Here is a 17,206-nt window from a genome sequence, read left to right as displayed (position 1 = left end):
TGAAATTCCTATCCGTCAAGTAAGATTGAAAAGCTTGGCTATGAGAATGTCGTGGTTGATCGAGTCAAAAGCTGTTTTTAGATCAGTATATACAGTGTCGATCTGGAATCCGTGCTCCAAATTTTGAAAACAAGTAGAAAGAAACATAAAAGATTTGTTGTCACTGAACGTTTAGGCATGGTCTTCTTAAATCATTTTACAGCTGAAGAAATTCCATTGCTGAACATAAACTGCACAGAAGACTATTGAGAATCATTACCGAAATACACAGGAAGTTTAATTTTAATAAACAGTATGAAAGCTTTATTTCTGCATGAGATTTACAACTGCTACAATCAATAGCTTCGTAAATGCTTTTAGACACAGGGTGGTACACTCTCTAGTCGCTGCCTATTTTTTTCCTTCCACCAATTTGCATCAGGATAGACGAACATGCTTCCGAAGTGTGCTCGCGTTCCTCTTTTTAATCATGAGTATGCCAATGCGAGCGGCAGGGCAGCTTTTATATTCGCGGAATCTTACTAAAACTATGATATGTTTGCTCAGTACTAATCCTGATGGCACTTTCTGGTCATCCAGTACCATTTCCTATAATTTTGACATTGATTTCAGTAATCGCAATGGGAACCCTGCCGCTGCGGCTTCTCTCGAAGCCTCTAATTTACTATGTAGTCTGCAGGAGCACTAGCCCCGTAATATTAATTTAATTTGTGCCACAAAAAAAAAAATTATTTTAAGGGCGAAAACCTTTTTGTTTTTCTCATATAGAAAGGGTATGTAATCACTGCGAAAACCGACTTTTGAACCGATTCCACTTAGCACTTACAATTCGAATGAGTTCGTCGAGATAAACCAAACTTAAACTTTAAAACAGACTTAAATTTAGTTGAAAGGTTTTGTGATTAGATCAATCCAGAATTTTATCTGGCTCTGACTTCCGGTTCCGGAGTTACTGGGTTATTAGTGTTCAAAAGTTAAAATATGTGCACTAACTTTTCTCGGATATGGCGGAACCGACGTTTACAAACTTAATGTAAAATGAAAGGGCTCCAATAGAAAAATCCTGAATTTTATTTAGATCCGACTTCCGGGTCTGAAGTTACGGGGTGATAAGCACAAAAAAATCGATTGCAATAGAAGCGGGTTATTTAAAAGTGGTTGGTAGAATGTTCTAATTACCATATCTTATTAGTTAATGGGCATAAAACTAATTTCTGTTCTCGATTCCGGAAAGAGTGATTAAAAATCCTAAAATGGAAATTACTTTACTTCGATTTTTCGAAGACTGTTCGATCGGTTTTCACAAACTTAGATTAAAGTGAAAGATTTTATCTTCCTATAGATTGTAATGAAAATTTATATGGATCTGACTTCCGGTTTTTGAATTATAAAACGTTTCCAAAATGTAGGTCAGATTAGTTGATGGCCAAACTAAGTGGTTTTGCTATACCGGTTCTCAGAATCTGATTCCAGAAGTACCGAAAGTAGTGGTCAAATGAATGTATATATTATACCAAACTAACCGATAAAAGTGTCTGATTTCGGGAGGGGCCAGGACCCCTTGGGCCCCCGTCTGAGTACGTTGAAGGCGTTCGAGCAAAAGAAGGAGGTTTCAGTTCGGGATGTGGCCAAAAAATTGGGCACTTCGTAATTAAATGTTCTTCCTGCTAAAGAACGATTGAATCTTCGAACCTATAAGAAGCAGAAACAACCAAAACGTAGTCCGAAACAAGAAGCATCGATCAGGCCGATGGTTCGAAAGCTGTACAATACGATTCTTGCTGGAAATTTGAACTGCATAATCATGGACGACGAAACCTACATGAAACTCGATTACAAATCCTTGCCTGGACCACAATATTATACGGTGCGAGAAGGGCAAGTATTAAACCAGTCCGAGACATCGATTGAAGTTGAAAAATTTGGTAAGAAAGCTATGGTCTGGCGAGCAATTTGTAGCTGCGGTAAGATTTCGAAACCCTTCATCACCACTGCTTCAATGAACAGCGAAATATACATCAAGAAATGTTTACAAAAACGACTTCTACCCATAATTCGAAGCCACAAGGATCCTGTTGTCTTCTGGCCAGATCTTGCTTCTTGCCACTACTCGAAATCAACGGTGGAATGGTATACTACCAAAAATGTCACTTTCGTCCCAAAAGACACGAATCCACCAAATTGCCCTCAATTTCGACCAATTGAAGAATTTTGGGCATTAACGAAAGCACATCTTAGGAAACATGTCTCGGCAGCCGAAACCATTCGGCTCAGTTCGAAAAAGATTGGAAAAAAGTGTCAAAACTTGTCGCCAAGAAGTCTGTACGGAATTTATTGAGAAACGTTCGCAAGAAGGTGCGCCAGCTAGTCTACAATGGCTAAGTAGCAAATGTTGAGAATAATATTCTGTTGTTTTAGTCTAATATTATCAGTATACCGAATAAAATTTTAATATCTAGCCAAATGTAAATTCCCCTCGGAATCAGTAAGATTCTGTACGAATGGAATATGGCGTCACTTGACAAGTTTAGTAGTTATGAATTGTATCGTTTGTAGAATTATGTTACCTGTAAAATTGATATTTTTTCCTGTGTTTTTCCTGTTGTATTGGCTTCGGTTTTCATCTTGATTGCACAGCGTTTCTATATGAGATAGGCAGTATTATCGAGATTTAAATTGTCCAGAACAATTTGCCTTGGGCAGTTATCAATGGAAAGATTGTTGGAAATTCTAAGTACGATCAGTTTAATACTTTAAGCTTAGTTGTTTATGCGGAAATATAAAAAGTTTTCCAGAGAAAAGTGTTTTGCATTCAGAATGCCTTCTATGAGTAGATTAAGGCTATTCGCAACGCGGTGATAGATATCTGTTCTGAAATGACAGACTGTCGTATAATTTAAAACTGTCAAAAATGAATCTCGGGCTTGATGATCTCAACACGAAGAATTAAAATCTGTTCTACATATTTCTGTAAATGTATTGGTGTTGTGTCTATTCACTATGATATTTTAAACAAGCGAAGCAAAGTCTTGACATTACATTCCTTTTGTGGAATTTGGTCTTTCTGTTTTAGCAGACTTCGCAGCCAATTCATAGCGTACAGGATCATTGCATGGCTGGTACTACGATCCTACTGACATTAAGAATCCTTCCTGGTCGGAACTCGAACATATGACAATTGGCTTGTAAGACCAGCGCCCTATGCATTGAACCGCCAACCCGGGCCACAAACAAACTAAATTAATGATTTCGAAAGCGATATAAACTTTTTACAGGAACTTCTAGTATTTCTGGATCATAAAGAGCTAGAGTGAAATGAAACTGTATTATTCAGTGCAAAACATTTAAAGCTTGTATTGATAATTTCTTAAATGACATTCGACGCTTTGACATCTCGTCTGTCAGATTTCGTTACAGACACTCACACGAAAAGAAATTTAAAACAGTGTTCTATTCGTGTTTCAAATATTCAATAATTTAAAAAAAATTCATCGAGCAGTTTTCAATCTGTTTTAAATTTGTGCTCGAAAAATAGAACGAGATCTCAGCGTTGCGCTTGAAATGTTTTAGTTGTAGATCTAAAGTAGATCAGTCCATATGAAATAACACAGCGCTGCGAATAGCCTAATAGGTACCAAATGCATTACCACTGGGATCGTTTAATTTTAACAAATTTGTCGTGATACCAGTACCATTTCAACGTATAATTATAATAACTCAATTTTAAATCCTTCGTCTTACGTACCTGATACTAAGCAATTTAATTCGGTTGATAGATCTATATTTCATATTTAGAAAATCTGTTATTGTACTCTTAAGAGTTGGGTACTAGAACAGTACTTCTATGACACAAATATCAATTATATTTTATTACTTACCGTTATGTTTTCATGTATTCTGTTAGAAAAGTCAAGAAATAAAGTTAAATGAAAGCTTGAAAACCAAATAGAATCAAAACTCCAAGGAAACAATCAAATCCAACATGATTTCAACCACAATTTTATTACAGAAATTTATCCTATCTTAGTTTACTAAATAAATAGAATGTGTACAATACTTGGGTTTTCATCGTTTTTCTCTTTCTTATTCCAAACGTCAAACCAACAGCTTTCTACTGTCATCATCAGAGCTTTCGCTCGTCAGCACTAGCTAAAATATCAATCCAACCGAGATTTTTTCCCCTACTTATCACCATCGTTTCGATTATCATTCCGTTTCACTTCCCTAGATATCACATTCCATCGAGCCATAAAACTGTCTTATTTTAGTAATCTCATCAAAATCCACCCCATCATCATATTTGCGACGATTCAGATCAGGCTTGCTATCAGCTCTTTTGGCCAGACCCGTCTCAACAGCCCCACCGAAACAGCCCCTTTCGGTTGGCATGTTTTGTTCTGGGTCCACGATGGCACAACAACCATTTGGTGCTTCTTTGGCAGTGATGGACAACAAATGCTGCCTGTTTCCGTGTGCTTTCAGGATGAGTGTGGTTTCTTGTACTGGGAAACTGTTCCCAGATGATTCCCCTTGTGAGATCTGTTGTGTACCGTTCTGAGGTTCGCCGGACGGATGTCCTTCGACCTCGCGTACAACTACAATAGCTTTCCTTAAAACTAAGTATTTATTGTCGGTTTGGTGAATGGTTGTCGGTTCTACCGAGATGCTCCCATTCAGCCGATGACTAGTCTTCTTGTTACAACTATTGGCAGTACAGCTAACATTACATTTGCCAGTGAGCTGCTTACATCTAAGGAAACCGTTATCATTTGGCAGTATGTTAGTTTCGTCCAGCTCTTCGATTTTGCTCGCTTTCAGTGGACTAGTTTCCAATGGGCAATTTTCAACTAGAACTGGTACTCCATCTTTAATTTCATCGTACGAAGATCTTATCGATACCGTACTGCTGTGCCGGTGATACAACAGACGTTTCCTACTACTGTTCTCAGCAAGGATTCGAACACTCCCACTGACGCTGCCTTCATCTCTGGTGAAACGTCTCTGACTTGAACTATTGTGTGAACTACTAAGATTCGTTGACGTTGTATGGAACGTACCCTTTCTCGTGCCAGAGGAGAGTGCATCGGATTTTATCAATTGACCACAACCGAGCAACTGCAGGAAACCATTACGGAATTTCGATGACATAAGATTGTACAGTATTGGATTAACGGCCGAGTTCATGTACAACATAATTCTGCAGAAGTACAATATGATGTAGAACCGTTCGATGCCGATCGATACGATGACTTCGCTGGGCACGACGATAATCCACAGTGTCAGTGCCCGGAATGGCAACAGACAGAAAAAGAAACTAACCACAACGGCACCGAGCATAAATATAACCTGTTTCCGGTACTTCAGCACATTGTTTCGAGTACCGCTGGCGTTCGACATGATGATCCCTGGGTTATCCATCAGGTTTTTGGCGATCACCGAGTACAGGATGACTAGAATGAAAAGAGGAAAGATGAAGAACACCACGATGCTCGCCACAAAAAATGCCGCATGCCAAAAGTTTTCCACCGGTGTCAAACAGGAGGCAACCATCTTCCCGTTTACGTATTCAACATACTCGTAGGAGGAGATCATCAGGATTGGGCTGCAATAGAAAGGAAACATGTTCAATGTAAGAATGTGATATGAATGCATTCGTAGTTTAATCTTCTAGAAATTGAGATATATTTCGATAAAATAATTGTCCTTGATCTGCAATATAGGCAATGTGAACTGCTCTAACCGTGACCTACGTGGTAGCGTAAACCCAGTTAAAATTCTCCACTTAAAACAAAAGTTGCATCTGACTGAAATGCAGCATCCGGTCTATCCGAATCGACCGGTATAGTATTCAGGAGTATGACTCAAATAATCAGACAAACCAATCGATCAGCATGTCTTTTAGCAACAGAGTCTAAACATTATGGTAAATTGTAAACCCTCTCAAGGGACAATTTACTATCTTAAGAAACCGGCTATTGTCGCAAAACGCAAAGGCAGTTTTCTTCGCTGTCATTAAGCGGAAATTCAGAAGAGAAATATAATTTTCTTTGGTGCATTTTTTCTAAATGAACTGATGTTTTCTTCTTGAATATTCATCAAGCAGTAGCGAAGAAAAATGCTTTTGCATTTTTCAAATATGGCTGTTTTCCGAAGATTATAGGGAAACAATCCTTTCACTAATAGCCTCACCGCGGCTGACGTTTGAAGCAAAGCAGTAGAAGTGAATAGAACTGAATGACAATGAGAGGCTTAGAAATAAGAAACTAAATAGAATAAGAAATGGTAGTTGAAATCTTCGCGAAAACCCTTAGTTATTTTAACTCTTTAAATAGCTCAAAATATCGTGCTCTTGAACCGTTGTTAGATATGAGAATCTATTTTTAAGTAAAGGTATTGTAAAGAATCAATGGAATAGATATGAATATTTTCATATTCATCCCAAAACTATTTTTCTGACCCGAAGAGGCAAATGACCTTAAGGACCTGGATTTGAATTAAGAACCTGGAATTCAGATGAAGAACTCAGTACATGAATTTAGAATCCTTGAACTGAGTTTATTATTGAATTTAGAATCCTTGAACTGAGTTTATTTTTAGGGTCCAAGATCCGAGTTTAATTTTAGAACTGAATTCCGAACTTGAATCAAGGAACTAGAATCTGTTCCAAAATCTAGTTCCGAATTTAATTCCAACAAGCAGGCTCTGAACTCTGAATCTGAGTCCTGGAAATGAATTCTAAAACTGAATTTAGTAATTAAATTCTGAAATTGAATTCAAGAAGAAAGTTCTGGCACTAAATTCATAAACCGAATACGGGAAGTAAGTTCTGGAACTAAATTGATGAAGTAAATTCTGAAACTAAAATCAGGAATTAAAAGATGGTTCAGAAGTCAGTTCCAAAATTCTGGTTTGGAGTTCAGATGTAAACTTTTTGTTCCAAAATCAAGATCTTTAACTCATATCTTGAATTTTGTTCCAGCCTTCTTAAGATAAATTCCTGGAACATAATTCTTGATACAAACCTCAATTTAGGCACAAAAATCAGTTAGTCAAGGAACCTGTTCCAAAAATCTAATTTCCCAGTCTAGAACTAAGATTCAGCCTCAGAGTCTTAGTTATATCTTTTGAACCTGAATACTTGAACTAAATTCTGAAACTGAATTTACAAACTAAGTTCTAAACCTTAAGTTAAGTTCAGAATTCAGATGCTGAACTCAGTTATAAAATTCAGTTTTGGAATTCAGTTCCAGAATCCAATCCAAATGAGGCTTCACTCCATGGTCTGTTTTTGGTGCTGTTGGTGAACTGTCCTCATCACGACGTCCAGTTTCGTGTAAAGCACAATAATAAGGACCGATTTTTGACCATAGTTTATCATCTAAAGTTGTCAAGTTTATTAGTTTATTTAGGAACAGGGAAATGCCCTGGTGATCTCACACTATTTAAAAATTTAATCATCATAAATTGTTGATTGTAATTCTGATGCCATGGAGAATTATGTTATTATTAGAGTTAGAATTAGAAATTGAAAAAAACCGACTTTCGAATGGAACCTAGTGGTATATACCATTCGACTCAGTTCGACGAGGCTCGTTTAAAAGCTACTGTTGGGCCATTGATCAAGTTCAAAGATCAAATGGCTGTGAGTTTTTGTTCCGGAGATGGTATGAGTGACGTAACCGACAAAACGCGTTGTTTTTTTTTCGCGCAAATTTCTCGGAGATGGCTGAAACGATTTTAACAAGCCTAGGTTCGTTTGAAAGCTATTGTTAGGCCATTAGTTAAGTTCGAAGATCGAATGACTGCGACTTCTGGTTCCGGTGATATGATAGTATAAGAGATGTAACCGACAAAACACGTTGTTTTTTACCGCTTTAATATATCAGGTGTACAACTTTGCTTCCGCCGTTTTTTTTCCAAAATTAAAAGCTTTATTGCGAAAAAGTGCTTACAGATGTATTATTCAAAGTATTGTCTTTCTCCCACCTTCCGGCAATTTTCGGATCCCGGCTCGAAAAAAGGAGGTCTCTTTTGACGCTATCCATGAAGCAATTCCTTTTTCCAACTCTTCGAAGGATTGAAAATGTTGATCTGCCAGGCCGTATGCCATCGAACGGAATAGGTAGAAGTCAGAAGGGACGACATTTGAAGAATACGGCGGGTGGGGCAAGACTTCCCATTTCAGCGTTTCCAGGTACTTTTTGACCACTTTTACGACGTGAGGCCGAGCATTGTCATATTGGAGGATGACTTTGTCACGTCGCTCTTGATATTGTGGCCGCTTTTCTTTTAGCGCGCGACTAAGGCGCATCAGTTGCGTTCGGTAGCGACCTCCTGTGAAGGTTTCACCCGGTTTTAAGAGCTCGTAGTAAATCACACCGAGCTGATCCCACCAAATATAAATCATAACCTTGGCACCGTGAATATACGGTTTTGCCTTCGACGAAGTAGCTTGCCCGGGCTTTCCCATGATTTTCTGCGTTTAGGATTATCGTATGGAACCCACTTTTCATCATCGATTACGATTCGATGTAGAAACCCTTTACGATTTTGTCTTTGAAGCAGTTGCTCACATACAAATAGACGGCGCCCAGTTTCCTTCTTTCTGAATCATGCCCAGGGCTTTGAGACGTTTTGAAATGGCTTGATGACTCACTCCCAACGATTTGACTCTTCTTGGGTTTGGCACGAATCTTCATCAAGCAATGCTTCTAGTTGTTCATCTTTGAAGGTTTTTTCTCTTCCACCACCATGATTTTCTTCGACATCGAAATCACAATTTTTAAAACGTTGAAACCACTACCGACACGATATTCTACTCAGAGTAGCATCACCGTAAGTTTCTGAGAGCATTTGATGCGCTTCAGCTGCATTTTTTTTCCGAATTGTAACAGAAAAGTAAAACTTCCCGAATATGGCGACAATTGGGCACATAAACAGACATTTTCGAGGGTGAATAATACGAAAATTTCACAACTAAACTTGCCTACAACACCAAAAGTACCTCGAGCCAGCCCTGAATCGATAAGACCTTTCGTTTGAATCTAAATCCGGACAACTTTGAGGAAAATGAGTGCATATTTTTTATAATTTTAGTGCATATCACCCTGTAATTCCGGACCCGCAAGTCTTATCCGGGTAAAATTCAATAGCCAGATATAGGAGCACAGGACCTTTAATTAGAACCGAAGTTTAAGAAAATCGATTCAGTCGTTTAGCTGAAAGATATTTCATCGAAAAGGCCATTTTGCCGGAAGCCGTTTCACCGGAAGGATAATTTCACTGAATGCCAATTCACCGAAAAGATCTTTTTGTCGAAACGTTTTTGTTCGTGTGCTCCTGGTCACCGCTCTAACAAACTTGCACTCGCGCGTGGACTTTTTTAAATTTTTTCCCTTTCTCATATAGAAAGGTTATGCAATCACTGTGAAAACCGACTTTTGAACCGAGGATCGGAGGGCTGATTGTCATATACCATTCGACTCAGTTCTTCGAGATCACAAAATATCTGTGTGTGTGTAAAATGTATGTGTGTGACAAATAATGTCACTCAATTTTCTTAGAGATGGCTGGACCGATTTTCACAAACTTGGATTCAAATGAAAGGTCTTGAGGTCCCATACAAAGTTCCTGAGTTTCATATGGATCCGACTTCCGGTTCTGGAATTACAGGGTGATATGCACCAAAAAAAATGAAAAAAATAGTCACACACGTTTCTCAAAGATGGCTGAGCTGATTTTCACAAACTTAGATTTAAATGAAAGGTTTTATAGCCTTATATAAATTTTCTTATAGAATTTTTCCTTCCGGTTCTGGAATTATGCAAAAATTTATGAAAAAATATGCAATCAATTTTCTCGGAAATTTCTTGACCAATTTTCACAAACTAAGAAGCAATTGAAAGGTCTTGAAATTCTTTGAAAAGTCCCCGAAAATTTGATCCAGATCCGACTTCCTGTTCCGGTATTACAGTGCGATTGGTGAAAATTTTCAATTTCATGAGTATTTTTTCACAAGCGATGGCGAAACGACGTGCTCATTTTTATAAAACTTACTACTAAATTGATCTAGTTGACGGATCTTATCAGTTAGTGATTATATAAAACTACTTTGGGACTACTAGTCCCCGGTTTCCGCTTCCGAAAGCACCGGTAATAGTGAAGAAAATCTCCAAAAACGGAACTCCCGTCGATTTCTCAGCTACGGTTAAGCCGTTTTTCACGATTTATGATTAAAATTAAAGCTCTCATTGTCTTTAAATATACTGTGAAATTTTATCCTGATCCGACTTCCGGTTCCGAAATTATAGGACGATGAGTGTCAAAACATTCAAATTCAAAATGATGATGCAGGAGACAGGTATAGCGTTATGGGTAAGTCGATGCTTTTCGCGCTGCCCACCTGGGTTCGATTCCCAACCCCGCACATAGGGTCAGAAAACTTTTCTGGTCCGAAGAGGTGAATGACAACAATGTTAAAACCTCTATAATCGAAAAAAATGACGATGCAAAACTGGTACTCGACGTTACGTGCGGCTTTATTCCATTCACAGCGTGCTTTGTTCAATTTCGTATAGCGTGCAGGGTTGCCACATTAAAATTTATATTTTTCAGGTGAAAAATATGTAAATTCCTAATCCTTTTATTCAATTTGTACCTACTTGTTAGTGTTATTACAAGATCATGATAAAGATGCTTTTCAATAAAAGTGCACTTATTGCCTTTCTCATAAAGAAAATTTATACAATCACTTGAAAAATTGACCAGTGGAAATTGACCCGAAGGGCTAAGTGTTCTATATAAAGTTCATCGAGCTGAGCAATGTATGTGGGTGTGTGGGTATGTGTCAAATAATTCAAAACGAGACTCATTCAATTTTCACAGAGATGATTTGATCGATTTCCACAAACAGACTCAAATAAAAGTTCCTACAGTCTTATAGGTTGCTGTTTAATTCCATCCGGGTTCGATTTCCGGTTCCAGAACTAGTTCCAGAACTATAAAAGTGTGTTTAATCATTTAGTGCGACGATGCAAAATAAAGAAAAATTCTTATCAACTTGACACAACTGTTTACAGTTTGAAAAGGTTATGTTAGTTTATACCCAAAGAAAGTTTATTATTTTATTATATTTAAAATTGAAAAAAAATTCTTCACAAAATCTTCTGGTGATATTTCTAAAAATATTAGTAATATGAGAAAGGCATCATTACACCACTAGGTGGATCAAAACAGGTTTTTTATCATCCATTCATATCTGACTTCCGGTTCCGAAATTATATGGCGATGTGTGTCAAAATTTTCAAATCGTCATAGAAAATGACGAAAAAAAACCGGTATTTCCTGGTACGGAGAAAGATAACATCATCACCTTTGCTCAGTTCCACATCAGTTTGCCACATTTAAATGTATATTTTTTAGGAGATAAATCTATATGGGGGAACTAAAATTCTGTATATGAAAATGATAAGAATTTTAGGTGCAACGAAATGAAAACGTCATTAAATCGAATCTGAAAATCACAGCATCTTTTTGATTAGAGGTAGCGTTTATTGTTATGTAATTGGCAATTATTTCTTTCTCCTACCTATTTTACTTTCTTGTATAGAAAGTTTATACAATCACTTGAAAAATTGACTAGTGATAATTGACCTGTGAGGCCAAGCGTCCTATATAATTTTACACAGTTAATCGAGCTGAGCAATGTCTGTGTGTATGTATGTGAGCATGTGTCAAATAATGTCACACATTTTTCTCAAAGATGGCTTGACCGATTCCCACAAACTTAGGCTCAAATAAAAGGTATCAAAGTTCCATAGGTTGAATTTCATCCGGGTGCGATTGCCGGTTCCGGAACTATAGGGTTGAGTGTGTTTAAAATTTCAAACTGTTAGTGCGAAGATGCAAAACAAAGAAAAATTCTTATTGACTTGACATAACTGTTTAAAAATTAAAAAAGTTGTAATAGTTTATACCAAAAGAAAAATTCCACTTTTATATAAGTTTGAAAAAAAAATTCTTCACGGAATCTTCTAGTGACAGTTTTGAAACTATAAGTAATATGAGAAAGGCATATTAATCATCTAGGCATCATCACTAGGCGGATTGAAAAGAGTTTTGTCTTTCAATAGTGGCTGTTTTCACTCAAATTTTCCATTTCTAGCTGATTTTCTTGGAGTGCCGGTAACCGAACACTTATTTCGAAATGACCAAAAATTATCATTTTACTAAATAGTCAAAAAATATTCAATCACTAGAATCGATGTAATTTCTTAATAGGTTGTTAGCTAACAACCTTAGCTTTGCATTGCTGTATGAATATCCACATAATGTGCTCTTACACACCTAGAAAAAATCGTTAAAATTTACGTCTTCTAAGACCGACATACACCAGTGTCAAAAATGACTCATTTTTACAGTAGATCTAACACATATTTAATGCATTAAGACATACTACTGCGTGCTGAAACGTGTAAAATCGCACGACTGCTTGTAAGACAGGGTGTGTTTGACACATATTCAAATTATTCTTGTAAAACTCAATCATTTTACGTATTACGTCCTTTTGAATTGAGTCAAATGTGGATTTGCGTCTTCTGTAAATTTCATTATTTTTTTGCTGTGTGTGAACACTCTTCCCTACATCTGGTAAAAGCAGAGAAAAACTTACGATCCAAATACTATATTATAGAATTGTGACAGATTTGTCAAAGAAAATATATTTGTAATAATAATATCGTATCGGACAATTATTCCACACCAAGAAAACCACATTCGTTCTGAAACTAATGTTTGCAATCTAAGTCAGAAACTAAATTGAATGTTTAGTGTAGCTTGTGTTATATACAGTGATTAGTGATTATGTCGCAATCGAATGGTTAATAACAAGTGGAATTATTTTAATACTACAAAATATTAATACAAGCTATTTACTACTAACCTGCGGCAAGCCATCTAGTACTAATAGCATATAAAATTCCTACTACACAGAGAAGTGCTGAAAGAGAAAAACAAGTGAATTTCTATCTACAGTGCGGTTAAAAGAAAACTATAAACAACATATTACTCTAGTTTACTATATATAGAAATTAAATTAGATATAAAGTCAATAACACATAAAAACTTTTGGTGAGGTACGATATTTCAAATTTACTTACCATTAATTAGATTCATGTACAACGTCCAAGTCGCATAACTCTATTTACAGTAGGATGGTTCTGCAGTGTAAAAAGGAACGAAAATTTCTCCAAATACATAATCAAATGTCGCGTGAGATTGAGGAAACCGCATTCTATGAAATAAAAATTTCTATTTTCTGCTTGAAAGCAATGTGCCCCACTCAAACAGTTGTGCATGTCAAGTGACAAAACAAGCAACCGTAAATTTATGCCCACATAATCCAGCAGAACCTGGTCCCAATGATCATCGCGAAATTGCGAGTACCACGTCGTTTCGCTGACCTACCAACAGATAATAATAAGAACTGTTTCAGCACGAATAGTGCCATTAAAGTAGGTTCATTCCGCATGACTGCGCCATAGTAAAAGTGCGGAAAGATGCCACCAACTCTATATGTAGTATGGTATAGCATAGAATGGTGTCTCTGACGATGGCGTAGGTAAGTATAGCGTACATATGCGCGGGTGCGTAGGATCGTAGTGCCAATCAACCGGTCCACGTCTCGAAACGATAAGCCCGCGCTATTCGCTTCTGCTGCAGCCTGGGCTGGGGGTTGACATCGTTGTGAATGAAATTGCGGTGGAGTGATTTACAGCTTTCTCACGATGAACAGTAGCGTCCGTAGATATGTAGGTGTAGGTACGTACTCTGTACGGCACTGGTGACGCTGAATTGGACGATAAGTGCGAGGATTAGTGCTGACTTGGAGGGTAATTTATAGTAAGTACTGACAACGGGCGCAATGCATCCTTGATGGATAAGAGCATCGGTTATCTCATTTTCCGGCTCCCTTTTCGGTACGATTTATTGTTAGGGCAGTCTTTCTCACTTGACCCGTAAAGACGATCGATTCAATTTTGTAATAAGCATTAATAATGAGTGCTTCAACTAATAAATATAGTCAATTAATGTCATCGAATAACACTTGCGACCGAAGATGAACTGCATTAAAAACCATTAAGCATTATTGAGAATATGACATAACACAAGTTTCCGCTGACAGAAACAGTTGAGTAACTAGAAAACAAAATCGAATAACTAGCAAACAAATAAATTATCGCATCAACTTCTGACATTAACTTACATGTACTCACAATAGCTTTCAGTTCACTCTTTAAGCTATTTTTCCCTGAGACTGCCTTGAAAAGGGTAAATTCATTCGTAATTATTCGATTTATTTAGGATGTCGTGATATCACGTAACTTTTTGTACGAACCAAATCCCAAATAACGTAATCATTTTTTACGAACCAAATCCTAGATAACGTGAAATTTGGTTACGAACCTACTTCGTTAAAAGAGGTTTTCACATGAAATGAAAACGATTTCAGAGTCATTGATGATGAAAATGGAAAATTGTTTGGAAAAAGCAAAGCCTTGGTATTACATTCCTGTAGTGGAATTAGACCTTCTGTTTCAATAGACTTCGCAGCCGATTCTTAGTGTACAGAACCATTGCATGGCTGATGCTACGATCCTACTTATACTACGAATCCTTTCAGGTCGGGGCTCGAACATATGACAACTGGTTTGTAAGACCAGTGTCATATGCATTGAACCGCCAACCCGCTAACTGTTTGGAAGCTGCTAAAAAAACTGCTCTAAAACTGCCCGAAAATTGTTAGAAAATTGCTTTAAAAACTGCTTTAAAAACTGCTCTAAAACTGAATCAATAACTGCTCTAAAAACGGTTTAAAACCTGCTTCTCGAAATCTGCTTTAAAAATTGATCTATGTACTACTTAAAAAGGTGCTCTAAAAACTGCTTAAACACTGCTCAAAAACTACTCAAAACTGCTCCAAAGCTGCTTAAAAACTGCTCCAATAACTACTCTAATAATTGCCTACTATTGGTAAACTGCTCCAAGCCGGATCTGCTTTAAAACTGCTCATAAACTACTCTAAAAACGACTTGCTCGAAGACTCTTGAACTGATTCAATAACTACTCTAAAAACTGTGTAACAACCGCTTCTCGAAATGCTTGGAAAATTACTCGAAAACTGCTCTAAAAACTTATCCAAATTATTTAAATCTGCCTAAAAACCGCTTGAAAACTGCTCTAATAATTACTTAAAAGCTGCTGGGAAACTACTCCAAAACTGCTTAAAAACTACTCTGAAAACGGCTTAAAAACTGATCGAAGATTGCTCCAAAAACTAATCGAAAATTACTCTGAAAGCTGATCAAAAACTGCTCCAAGAATTGCTATAATAACTGCTTGAAAATTGTTCCAAAAACTGCTACATAAACTGTTCGAGAACTGCACTAAAAACTGCTCTAAAATCTGCCTAAATCTGAAAACAATTGAAAAACTGCTCGAAAACTGCTCTAAAAATTGCTCTCAAATTGCTTCAAAAACAGCTTACAAATTTGCTTGAGAACTGTTCAAAAACTATTCCAAAGTCTGCTCGAAAACTACTCTAAAACCGACTTAAAAATGGTTTGAAAACTGCTTTAAAAACTACTCCAAAACTAATTCAATAGGTGCTCTACAAACTGTTTAAAAACTGCTTCTCGAAATGCTTTGAAAATTACTTGAAAATTGTTCTACTTAAAAATGTGCTCACAAAACTGCTTAAAAACTTCTCAAAACTGCTCTAAAAAATTACAAAAAATTGATCTAAAAACTTATCCAAATACTACTTAAAAAGGAACTCAAAAAAAACTGTTCAAAACTGCTCTAAAATCTGCTTGAAAAATTGATCCAAAAATTGCCTAAACTACTCAAAAATTGCTTAAAAACTGATCGAAGACTGCTCCATAAACTAATCGAAAACTACTCTAAAAACTGATTAAATACTGCTTCAAAAACTGTTATGAGAATTGCTTGAAAACTGTTCCAAAAACTGCAAAAACTGCTTCATGAACTGTTCGAGAACTACAATAAAAACGTTCTAAAATATGCGTAAAAACTGCTCTTAAAAGAATTTGAAAATTGCTCGAAAACTGCGCTTAAAATTGCTCTAAAACTTTTTTAAAACTAAAATTGCACGAAAACTGCTTCAAAAACTACTTATAAAATTGTTTGAAAACTGCTCAAAAACTGTTCCAAAATCTGCTTGAAAACTGCTCTGAAACAGCTTCGAAAACTACTCTAAAACTAATTCAAAAAGTGCTCTTAAAAATTGCTCGAAGACTGCTCCAAAAACTGATCGAAAACTACTCTAAAATCTGCTTGAAAAACCTGTCCAAAATCTGCTTTAAAACTGTTATAAAACAACATAAAAAATTGCTCGGAAACTTAACCATAATTGTTCTGCAACTGCTCGGAAACTGGCCAACTTTAAAAACTGTTCTAAAACTGCCAGAAAACTGCTCGAAAACTGCCGAGATTCAATTTCCTTCCAAAACCGAACCCGACCTGTACCCGATAAAAACATAAAAATCTTTACCCGCACCCAACCCGAACCCGAAAAAAGTCCCGAATTCCGAAAAAAAAGCCCAAAACCCAACCAAATTCTTTAACCCGAACCCAACAAACATATCTTTTTCTTCACCTGAACCCGACCAATACCCGTTGGGTGCGGGTTCGAATCGAGTTGCGGGTACCGAAAAACGATGATTGAGGTCGAATCGAAATCCAAAATAACGATTATCGGTATATTGATATTTCTTTGAAACCCTTATAATATGGGTATTTTTGGAACGAATTCGATACATAGGTGGCTGAAAACAATCTTCGAAGTTGTTCCGAAAACCAATATGGTCTCTTCCGGTTTATCGATGTTCCTTGAAAACTAAGATGGTGACTTTCGGTTTATAGATATTCATAGAGAACTCTTAAAATTGGAATACTTTTTAAACGTATTTGATGATTAGATGTCAGAAAACATATTCTTGAGGTTGTTCCGAAATCCAATATGGCGACTTCCGGTTTATCGATATTTCTTGAAATTTCTTACAATAAAGGTACTTTTGGAACAGCTTTATTAATTAGATATCAGAAAATGATGCTTGAAATTTCGGTTTTTCGATATTCCTTGAAAACCCATACTCATATTTTAGGGGTATTGGAGGAATATCAATAT

General features: G+C 36.7%; 1 protein-coding gene across 1 annotated transcript in view; it reads right to left on the bottom strand.

The window, feature by feature from the left end:
- Positions 1 to 3,976: 3,976 nt before the first annotated feature.
- The window catches only part of LOC131440359 (growth hormone secretagogue receptor type 1), a 301,813-nt gene continuing 288,583 nt past the window's right edge, over positions 3,977 to 17,206 (bottom strand). Inside the window, exon 5 of the mRNA XM_058611609.1 lies at positions 3,977 to 5,602. Within this exon, the coding sequence (XP_058467592.1) occupies positions 4,225 to 5,602 (1,378 nt within the window). The 3' untranslated portion in view covers positions 3,977 to 4,224. The remainder of the gene's footprint in view (positions 5,603 to 17,206) is intronic.

The sequence above is a fragment of the Malaya genurostris genome, chromosome 1 (genome assembly GCF_030247185.1).
Source record: "Malaya genurostris strain Urasoe2022 chromosome 1, Malgen_1.1, whole genome shotgun sequence".
NCBI classification, from domain to species: Eukaryota; Metazoa; Arthropoda; class Insecta; order Diptera; family Culicidae; genus Malaya; species Malaya genurostris.
Note: the sequence above shows the minus strand (reverse complement) of the source record. Positions and strands in the feature narration are given on the sequence as shown.